The sequence below is a fragment of the Salvia hispanica genome, chromosome 4, assembly GCF_029641045.1.
Source record: "Salvia hispanica isolate PSC_SH4W2 chromosome 4, Shi_PSC_v1, whole genome shotgun sequence".
NCBI lineage: Eukaryota > Viridiplantae > Streptophyta > Magnoliopsida > Lamiales > Lamiaceae > Salvia > Salvia hispanica.
The window spans coordinates 59373822-59386028 of NC_142695.1; the positions used below are offsets into that span (position 1 = coordinate 59373822).

The following is a 12207-nucleotide window of genomic DNA, read 5'->3' on the forward strand; positions in this document are numbered from 1 at the left end:
AATGTACTAGTAGTATTGTTTATCATTTGTTTGCCATCATATTCTATTTTTTAAAAAAATCTATGCGTATAATTTTTTTTAAAATTACAATAATGCTTGTTTCGAGGAAAAAAAGATAAAGTTCGGTTTGAAAAATTATATCTTATGATTAAATATGTATTCTCTCCATACTATAAAAATCTGTATATTTGAAAATGACACAGAATTAATGCACAATTGTAAAGTAAGAGAGAAGAAAAAAAATGTTCCCTCCGTCCCATTTCAAACGATTGATTTCTTTTTAACCGTTGCTCTGCGAAAATGATAATAAATACTAGTAAAGTGAAGAGAAAGTAAAGTACTCCCTCCGTCCCATTGAAGATGACCCACTTTCCTTTTTGGTTTGTCCCAACCAAGATGACTCATTACTTAAAATGGAAACACCTTTATCTCTACTTTATTCTCTCTCTCTTACTTTACTCTCTCCTCTTAACACACAAAAATTATCTGCATAAAATCCCGTGCCGTCCAAGAAAGGGGTCATCTTCCTTGGGACGGAGGGAGTATGAGAAAGGATGATATAGAAGAGAGTCATATATACATTATTCTCTTACTTAATTTACTTTCTTTTTACTTTAACTATTATACTTATTTTCCCCAGACACGTGCCGAAAGACAATCACTTGAGATGGGACAAGGAAGTAACTGTTAAAGTAATTTTGTGGATAGTATGACCCATATTATTATTAGTGATGAGTTGTAATGGTGGATCATAATGGTATAAGTTATAAACAAATTGATATACATTGTAATGAGTTGGTTAATGAAATTGAATCTCATTACTTAAATATAATTGTATGATAATGAGTCCTATTCATTTCTCTAATTAAAATAATTTCATAATTTAATTCTAAATAAATGATTATATAATAATAAATCATGGTAACTTAACGATACCTTTACTGAAGAATTCATTTTTACGTTGTGATCCAAAAAGTATGAGACTAGTTAAGTACAGTACAATTAAAGTAATTAGAATTTAGAAAACTATGTAGATTTGAATGATTTTGTTAAATACTTACCCCATCCCATATAAATAAATTGAATTATTTTTTCCATCTAATCTCATAGAAATAGTCTATATATATTTAAGAAATATTTGTTCATTCTCTTTAATTTATTCCCTCCGTTCTATTTAAGATGACACGTTTTCTTTTTTAGTTTGTCCCAACTAAGATGACACATTTCCTTTTTTGGTAACTTTCTCTCTCCAATTAATATACTCAACCACTTTTTCTCACTCTTATTAAAATATCCATCTTTCTTTATCTCTCTACTTTAATACTTACACCCACATTCTTTCTCCAATTAAACACTTTAACCAATAACTCCTAAAATCCCGTGCCGGCTAAGCAATGTGTCATCTTAGCCGGGACGGAGGCAGTATCATTTATGAATCTCGTTATCTATTACTCCCTCTGTTCCGCGGTAGTTGAGTCATTTCATTTTCTGCACTCGTTTTGTAAAAATGATACTCCCTCCGTTCCGCGGTACTTGAGTTATTTTGCCATTTCGATACATTCCATAGTAGTTGAGTCATTTCCTTTTATAGCAAAAGTCAACACATTTCTTATCTCTTACTTTACTCCCTCTTAATTTATTCTTTCTTCATCTATCTACCTTTTTCACTTTTTACTTTATTCTTCCTTTATTTAACCCACTTAACACAATTTATCTTAAATTTCGTGCCGAAAAGAAACGCCTCTACTACCACAGAACGGAAAGAGTCATAAATAGTTAAAGTAGAGAGATAGTAACTTAGTTACATCATAAAGTGGAGTATATATTTTAACTATTTTTTTTAAAACTTTTTTCTTGTTTTACCAATCACACGTTAAAAAAACGCGTGTTATCCTCAATTTGTCTTATTCTATGCAACAAAGCATTTATTTAATTTAATAAAGAAATTAAAATCCACATATATTTATGCATGCATGTATAGCGCCTTTTCGACTTCACTTTGAAATTCCAATCCCACCGCTTCCCGCCGTCCCACAGCCTAGCCCTACAGCCCCGCCACCCAAACTCCGCCGCACTCAGCCATCGTCTGCTGCATTGTGCTTGTGTAACTCATTATTCTACATGATCGCAACCTAATTGAAGCAAAATTACCATTAAATACAAGTAGTAATAATAACTGCACCTAATTGTTCTTGTTTACGTAATTTTGATTATGATATAAGTACTAGATAATTTGCCTAAATTCCTTTTAACTCTCGCCCAGATATGTTTTAATTTTGCAACCAAATTATTGATTTATTTTAATTTTGCGAATCAAAATTTCAGTGCAAATATAGTTTAATTACTTATTTACATGATATTATAGAACATCAATAAAAACAATGTCACATTTTAGGTTCATTTGTTGAATTATGTGTTACATTAATCAAGCTATATTGGAGTTAATAGTATAATAATTTATAGGTGGATTTTAAAGCTAACATGCAAAATCAGAATTTAGCGAATGTTTATGACCATTTTTTTTTGTAAAATATATGTGCTTCACTTGTATGCTTGGGTAAATTTCACTTGGCCTGATGATAAAGTGATTAATTTCGAAACATAAGTCAAATATTGACATGTTGACTTTGACGACTAGGTCGAGTACCCGATCGACGTCTCCCCGACGCCCGGCGATCATTTCAAGCATTGGAAGTACGTGAGCTACAACTTTACAATGTCTTATTTCTGGTCGCCGTTCCTCGTCCGGTCCGGCGTGAGAGACGATGTCGGGCCTACCAACATAGGCCTCTTCAACCTCTACCTCTGACGAGTTCAACGAGTCATGGACCAATCAAATCCACGGCTTCGACTACCTCATCATCAACGCCGGCCACTGGTTCAACCGCAACACTGTCTACTACGAAAATCGCTATTGTACAATGACTGTGCATTGGTGCTTGCCCGGCCCGATTGATTCATGGGCCGATATTTTGCTTCATATGTTGAAGATGGAGGCCCTCAGATAGTATGAAGAGAATGAGAAAATGCGGCAATTATCACATTTTTTTCCCGACATTTTGTGCATCGATGAGTAAAGCCTTTTCAGATGGATATTTTGAGGTTCACTGATGAAAAAATATATCAGTAAAGCCTATTTTTTTTTATCATGATCGACCTTTTTTAGATAAATAATCGAATTTACCCTCAGTTAAATAAAATGCACAACGGAAATAGATCAAAGGGAGTAACATTTAATTATCTATGCGTATTCGATCTTATCTAAATGCAACAAGACATACAACACATCTATTAGTAGTTTAGTACCGTGACATGCTTGAATTTGGTTACACAATGGAATTTCTTATAGCAATAATTCGGTGAGGGCTCCTCTCAAAAGTTTGAGCACAAAAAAGATTACAAAACAAAAAACAATAATAAAAATAAAAACAAAAACAAAAACAACTAAACGAACAAACTCTTAAAAGATAGAGAGGTGTTGCTACCAAATCATTTTCAAGGTTGACCCCTCGAATAGCTCTTGCGCAAAATTTACGTGTGTTGAACTAATCTTGAAATTGAAATTACATGTTTCACGTCCACGAATTTTACAATTTAAATTTTCTCTTTTCCAAAAAAAAACAACATTCTATCCCAATTCATTAAACTCCAAAATGTGCAATTTGCTTTCCAATTTAATTAGTTGGAATTGTTCCATCACATGCCCTACTAATTATATCACATACTACAAAACTAAGCGCTAATAAATTATTAGCCGAAATAATAGAAAATATGATGCTAATTAATTAATTATGAAAACGCACACTCATCTACAATGACCTCGATATTATTCTATTTCCAAAAACACAACCAAACAATTACTCCCCATATTGCCCTCTCTCTCTCACACACACAACATATAAACAAGGCCATCTATCTATCTATTCTTGCCAAAGACATTTCTCAACCAACTCCAAATGGATCTTCTCCCCATTCGAAAAGCCCAAAATTTGGATAGCAACAGCAGCAGCCATAATAATAATACTAGTGGCCGCAATCAGTCAACACTCCTCTCCCTCTATGCCCATCAACGAACAATATTAATCCTCCGGCGCAAGATATCAAGATAGTCGACAGCCACGAAGAATGCGATATCTTCAGCGGGGATTGGATCCCGAATCCGGAGGCTCCGTACTACACCAACAAGACGTGCTGAGTGTTAAATTCCCTAAATTCTGTCCCACATCGACTTGGTGATGATCCAATCTAATCTATATAAGTGTAGATAACCCTCCCCCTTATGAGGCTTTTTAAGGGGTGAGTGACCCATTTCTAATATGGTATCAGAGCGGGCCCAAGTCGATGATGGTTATCTCTTTATCTCTTATCTACCTCACGAGTGGAAGACCGATGTCCTTTCCGGCCCACATCGATGATGGTTCTCTTATCTCTTGCATTGCCTATCCATGTGATGGAAGACCGATGTCCTTTCCGGCCTACACGTGAGGGGGCGTGTTAAATTCCCTAAATTCTGTCCCACATCGACTTGGTGATGATCCAATCTAATCTATATAAGTGTGGATAACCCTCCCCCTTATGAGGCTTTTTAAGGGGTGAGTGTCCCATTTCTAATACTGAGCACATGCATGCAATACGGACGCCCCGATTCCGACTTCATCAAGTGGCGCTGGAAGCCCGACGGCAGCGATTTGCCCTTGTTCAACCTCTACCAGTTCCTCGATGTCGTCCGGGGAAAGTCCTTGGCCTTCGTTGGAGATTCCGTTGGGAGGAATCAGATGCAGTCCATAATCTGCCTCTTGTCCCAGGTATGACACTCATCTCCTTTATTTTTTGCTTCAAATATTAATCAATCTTAACATACCAAAATTATTTCTATCATCAAAGGTCACAGGTTTGAATCCATCTTGATTTGTTAATGAAAAAAAATGAATATAGATCTAAACACTAGACCATTTGACCCCATAATGGTCTAGTATTTTCCTATGGATTATTTCTATCAACAAAGGTTAGAGGACAGAGAGGTATTTTCCTATGGATTATTTTGTTTATAAATTTTGTGCATTTTAAATGTCAGATAGTAGGGGCGCTTTTATTTTTTATTCTTTTATTCTTAACAAAGTTTTCGGGATTTGAGTAGGGCTATTTTATTTTTAAAATTTTATTTTTTCTTAACAATATATTCTATATTTACACTTCTTTAATTATTACTCTCTTCGTCCACGAAAAATAGATCGTATTGTGAATGACACGAGTTTTAATATGGAATTGGTAAAGTAAGAGAGAAGAAAAAATAAGTAGAATGTGATAGTAGTGTTTTAATTGTGTTAGATAGCAAATGTGGGGTCCTTTTTAAAACTTGGTCTATTTTTTGTGGAGAACCAAAAATTGCAAATATAGTCTATTAATGTGCCATTTTATATAATGCTGTAATACGCTATTAATTTATTGAATCTATAGATTCTATACAATATTTATACACGAATTACTTAGCATTCAGTTTATCAGTTTGTAATACTCATACAATATCACAATCTCTAAGTATCTACGTTAACATAAAAAGATATTACTTTCTCTACATTTCTTAAAAATATGAACTATTGAAATAACAAAAATATTTTATTCAAAATTGGTAAAGTAATAAAATTAATAGAAAGAAAAAGTGTGTTAATAAAAATGGGTCCACATCATTAGAGAAACAGAAGTTTCCTAATATGGAAGCGTTGTCGGCACTACACTGCCTTATTCAATTTTAGCACCGGCTCCTTTAGGGGCGTAACCAAAATTTTATTGGAGGAGGGGCAAAAATATAACACTCCATCCATCCACGAAAAATAGTTCAATTTTGACATTTTAAAATATCCACAAAGTCTAATTTCTAATAATGGAGAGTTTTCTCTTCTATTGTACCTACTTTTTCTTCTCTTTCTCATACTTTATCCACTTTTTATCCCACATTACTTACCTATTTTTTCTTCTTCTCTATTACTTTACCAATTTTTCATTAAAGTTCGTGCCGTCCAGAAATAGGACTATATTTGGTGGACGGAGGGAGTACATAGGAAAAATTTATGTATTTGAGAAGGGGCAGTGGTTAAAGTATATAATTAGATATCCATGTATAAATATCTAAGGAATTGAATGGATGAGAAGGGGCATTTGCCCCATGTTCCCATAAGCTAGATCCGCCCTTGTCTCCGTTAGGTACTTAAGTTTCTAGTTCCATCAGTGGTGCAAACAGTCATCATTCTCAACATCACAGAAAGTTCAGAGCAACTAAATGTAGCTCTCGGGCTCGATGAGGCGAGTCTTGATCTTGCATTTGAGTTTGACAACTTGGTTCAATTTTGTGTTCACTCGTTGATATACTACCTCTGTCCCTGAAAATTTAATACATATTACCATTTCGGTTCGTCCCTGAAAATTTGATACACTTCACTTTTACCATTTTCGGTAGTGGACCCCATATTCCACTAACTCATTCCTACTCACATTTTATTATAAAACTAATACTTTACAATTAGGACCCACATTCCACCAACTTTTTCAACTCACTTTCTATTACATTTCTTAAAACCCGTGTCGGGTCAAAGTGTAGCAAATTTTGGGGGACGGAGGTGGTATATTTCTTGTTAGATTATGGATTTGCTTAGGATATTGATGATTTCCCACACTCCGTTGTCAGCCTCTTACTCGATAAAACAAAGCAGATGAACTCTGTGACATTAGAATCTGAATTTAGGACTTCACTAACTAAGATTAAAAAGGAAGACATTCCCAACTCCGAGAAGATGATAGTATTGTGGAATAATAGGTGTATGAATAACATATTTCCTAAGTTGAGAGGTATCATCGATCAATTAATGATGTTGAATAACGACATACCTAATCACAATGAAATTTATTGAATCATCAAACGATGGCTGGCGGCGCGGCGGCGTTCAGGTTGTAAGCGGTGGCGCCTCCACAAAGAGGAATAATACGTGTATAAATAAATTAGTAATACTTGTAAAAATAAAATTCAAATGAGTTGGGCTTGGGCCATGATATAATAAGGCCTAACCTATTTTATTGTGTTAGGTGTGATAAAACAATTCATGTGCCAATATACACCCATAATATTTTTTAATAATACTAGCTCTGTTGCATTGTTCACCCTTTTCACCAACTTGGCCATAAATTGAGGCACATAGTAATGAATATACCAAAAAAAAGTAGCATTTGCAAGTTCAAAATATTGTCATTAGCAAACAAAAGTATACATGATGCATCATTAAATGTTTAAATACCATACAAAAAAATTGCACACCAAAACAGTAAGAGATTGCAAGGGCTCAAAGCAATTACAACTGCTTAAATGAAAGACAAGCAAAAAAAAGGGATTGAAAGCCCGGGATTGGAGTCATGTTTCTTTCTTCGGTTGTTTGCTTGATATGCGATTCAGTAGACCGTTGGTCAAAGCAGAATTCGTTGTTATAGAAGCTTTCAATATGCTTAAAGCCTGGATCAAGAATTTTGTCTCAACTTGTGATCATATACTTATATCATATGGATGAAGAAAAAAAGTATTCAAGTAAAGTTAGTCACCTCTTCCAAGCCAACTTCCATCTCTAGTTCCTCCACTTCAGATACTGGAATCATCTGCTGGCCGAGACTGCAAAGGATCGAGGAAATATAGAAAGGCATCACAGTTAAATCATCCATCACCTGATATGTTCTTGGTCCCTTGATATAATTTCCCTTTCCTTGAGGAAAATGTCTCGAAGAAAACATTGATATCCTTTCATTATATGAATCAGGCAAGTTTTCCTCAACGAGAGGTAACATGATGTTTTCGGATATATAACCATGAGTTAGCTTAGGTTTGATTAGCCTGCTTTTGATATCTGAAGACATGAAATACTCATCATCTATAAGATCGGAAACACTCTTGTACAAGTTGTCGATACCTTTGATAGAAGACTTGCCTTCGAGAAGACACTCAACTCCTCCAAGTGGGATGACGAGCAAACTAAATAGGAACTCTAAAAAATCTTGCTTTACTTGAGCAAACAACAACTTTTTTGTCGATTTGTGAACCACAACCTTCAATATCATTTTCTTAGAGTTGAGAGTTTCTTCCTTTTCAATATGAGTTGGTGAAGTCCCAAATCCAGATTCTACCTCTACAAAGTTCATATGTCTAGTTTTGTTGAGTATGAGGTCTGATAACGGAGTATGAGAAATCATCGATGCTCTGAACAAATTCATAATCTAACAAGAACAATACATCAACAAGTGCTCACAAAAATGAAAAAAAAGGTGTCAAATGCAACAACAAGAGTCAAGACTCACCTCACTAAGCCCAAAAGTCACATTTAGCATCTCAGCCCCTTCTGTTCCTGTGATGTTGAGAATGTTAACCATTTGCACGAGCCCGATTGGATTAGGCACTATCTGCAGATCATCAGTGATGGCGAAAGTTGTCGTGTCTGAGGCAAATACTCCGCCCCTTCGATCAGCTTGATTTACTTTAACAACATATCTTTGCATTGGACCATTACCATATCGACAACAAATGCAATTGCTAATTTTATCATAGTAGATGCTTACGCTCGGGAATCGAATATCACAACAATCCCAACTCCTGAAAAAGACATGTGGCGAATCACTAACATCAAGCTTTAGTCTTGTACAATCGTCATCAAACGAAGAAGTTGGATTAAGCAGAATCTTCTTAGCACCCTCTGTCCAAAAATGGGAACTATCGAGATTCGCAACGCTATTGTAGAAAGTGTATAAGCATCCTATGTTAGGTGTCTCTGTTCCATAATGTTTCTCCAAAACCTTCACGATTCTTCCTAAGGGCATTGTCAAGAAGCTTAGCAAAACATCTACGAAATTGCCGTCGGATTCTGCAAATAACACCTTAGTTTTCTCTTTGTTTACCAACACTTTCAGTGAGAACGTCACTTCTCCTTCTTCAGCAGACATGTTGGTGATTCTATAAATGTAATAAATCAATCTAGTTTAAATTAATCACAAGTGTGTTTGACATTTCTGGCCAAAAAATTCATAAATACAACAATTTGAAAAAGGTTTAGTTGATTGATAACTTACCTTAATCACGAAGAGATTATTGGAAAAGGGGGTTTTCGGCTATTGAAGAACTTGATAATGTAAAGAGACGCTGTAAAAGAAAATTAATGGAATTTCAAAGTGAAGTGGAAAATGAAAAGTGGTCAGCAAAGTAAAGTGGAGAATCAAAAGTGGGAATAAAGAAAATTGGTTTAGAGAAGAGTGCTTTGAAATTTAAATTATTTTTTTTTCAAAAATAGACTAGTTATCTTTAAATTTTTAATAATTTAATTTTCTATCTTAATCGAAATTAATTTACTTTTTTACCTCTAAATATGTATTTCCATTATGCAACTTTAGCTCACTGCATTTCATAGCACCATTGTCTTCTTAATTTAAGAGCTATGTAAGCCAAAGAATTTAGATAATAATGTGATTTGAATTACTAAGATAGTAATATTTATATATACTCAACTTTGACAGCGAAGGCACCTTTAGAATTAATATTTGACATTTTTGTTAATAATAGTATCCCTTCGAATCCATATCTTGAAAATAGAAATTTTCTATGCTAAAAAATTTCTATCTATAATACAATAGGACCCATAATGCATTTTTTTTTCTTCTATCAATCTCTTATTTCGACAATTTTATATTATTAGAATGAGTATAGTACTATTTTGGTCCTTAACATATGGCCGATTTATGATTTTAGTCCAGAAAATTCACTTTTCAAAAAGTAAGTCCAAAACAAATGAAAAATGGTATCGTTTGCGTCCATTTTTTACGGAAACGTTAATTCTTGACGGTCAACAGTCATTTAGCGAAAATTTGACCAACTTAGACTTAATCTGAGATTATTAGTTGGTTAATATTATATTAATTATTTTGCTAAATAATTGAATATTAGAATTTGAAATAAAGAAACAAATCTCCTCTTTCTTCCAAAATTAAAACCCTCCATTCTTCCAAATTTTTCTAAGTCTGAAAATCACGAAAAGTCACTCTCTTTTCTATCTTCTATCGCGCCCCTCTCCTAAGAACCCTAGCTTCGATTCCGACCAAGAAGTCCGATTTTGACCGATTATTGTTAGTTGTCATGAGTTGGATTACGCCTAACTCACTGTTCCGTCACGCCAACGGTCTCGGTGAGTGAAACACACATACTCGAGAAAGAGGAAGACGGCAGAAGGACGTATGCCTGACAAACAAGGAGCGTCGGCTTCGTCGGACGTTGTGGGTTCAAACCCTAGTTCTTCTCCTCCGGTTCCAGATGTCCGTTGTTCTCCGATTCCAGAAGTTGAAGACGACGAGGAAGCAAGTCGAAAAATGAACCCTAGTCCTTCAGTGGACGACAATATCTTTTTGTGGATGTAACTGTGGTTGTTTTTTAGCGTGTATCAGGTGTAAATGACTTATGACAATGAGACTCTGTTGTTTTTGATGCAGTACTTTATGCCTATGGCTTTTTGATCGTGTAAATATTCAGGACCAATTCGAAGTAAAAAATGAATATGAAGGACCACTTTGTATTGTATTTTGTTGTCCATTTATTGGTTCAATTTGATATCAGTTTATTGACATAGTCGACAAAGAAACAATCACATACGAAGAAACAATCCCATAATGTATGGAACCAACATCACTTACAAAATTTTGTACCTATAAGTCTGCAATTGGTGTGCATAAATGTTCAGGACCAAATGGAAGTACAAAATTTATATGAAGGACTACTTTGTCTTATATTTTACGATTGTCCAATTAGGGTTTTCTGGCGATTTTTCTAAGAAGATTATGAACGATTCACTTCAAAATTCAAATACGAACAACAATGTTACAATGACAACAAATTCAAATTACTTATCTACTTCAAAATTCAAATACAATTCACTCTGCAAACACTACATCAAATTACTTGAATATACACAAAAGTGTTGCAACAACAACAAAACAAAGAACAAAGCTCAAAACATTCACTAATTTCTGGATTTTTTTCTTAATTTCGGTCAAATTCAAAGCCAGCTCCTCAAAATCGGCACCACCGACTGAGGATGACAAAGAAGAGGCATGAGCTTCGACATCACGATTATCTCGCATCAATTGAAGAAAGTGCATTCCTTCCTCTCACATACGAAGTAAAGTTTCCCTCTCGATGATTTGCCTTGTCCGGTGACAATACGGAGCGTCGCCGTCTTCTTACAATAGCAGAAAGCGTAGCTAAATCGGAAGTCTCCGAAGTCACAAACGCGGTTGCAGTTGCTGTCGACGTCGACGGAATTCCGGCTACACGTCGAACGGCCCATGTTCGAAGGTGGTTGGTTGTTGAAGAGATGGAGAAAAGAATTAGGGTTCTTGAGGAGGAAGAAGAAGAATGATCGGGAGAAAAGAGTAGGAGAAATTTGAATGAAATGAGTGTTGAATTTTGTGTTTAATATTAGAGTATTTTCATTTAGGATTTAAAAATGTAAAAGCCGAAAAAAAAAATTCAATTAGCTACAGTAATTAAAATAAGCTAATCGGGTAAAATTTTCGCTAATTGACGGTTGACCGTCGAGAATTGACGGTTCCGTCAAAAAAGGATACAAACGATACTATTTTTCATTTGTTTTGGACTTACTTTTTAAAAAGTGAATGTTCTGTACCAAAATTAGAAATTGGTTATATGCAAAGGACCGACGGATGATTATACTCTATTAGAATCTTTGTCATTTCAAAAAAATTTACTTTTTGCTGTTGGAGTGATTAATATTTTGTTTAAAAATATCATCATCGAAATTCTTCTTGGAAGTTGGAGACACCGGCATGCACCTTGATGCTGCATAGGAATTTAAGATGATTGATACTCCACTTCACACTTAATCCACCATAGTTATTACTTCGAGGCGACATTAGATTAAATTATGCCATCGAAAATGCCAGTATATAAGCTTACTAAACTATTTTTTATTATTAGTTTATTGATCTTCGTCAGGTAGTGGTTGATTGATTGATTTTTTATTGCTCCCAATTAATTAAATTATGCTGGGTTAGGTGTGGCTGAGTCATCTTAATTTGTTTATTTTTAAAGTTAAAGACTAATTTATGCATTCGATACTTAATAAATAATGGTGCCAACTGCCGGTCAATTTTATAGTTTCTTCCCAATCAATTTGA

At 34.7% G+C, this 12207-nt stretch overlaps 1 protein-coding gene across 1 annotated transcript; it reads right to left on the reverse strand.

Moving 5' to 3' along the window:
- Positions 1-7260: 7260 nt before the first annotated feature.
- On the reverse strand, positions 7261-8970 carry LOC125191889 (uncharacterized). The gene is made up of 3 exons (XM_048089316.2): positions 8332-8970; positions 7585-8250; positions 7261-7498 (listed from the first exon to the last, which is right to left on the reverse strand). The coding sequence occupies exons 1-3, from the start codon at positions 8968-8970 to the stop codon at positions 7400-7402; spliced, it is 1404 nt and encodes a 467-aa protein (XP_047945273.2). The 3' UTR covers positions 7261-7399.
- Between the last annotated feature and the right edge of the window lie 3237 nt (positions 8971-12207).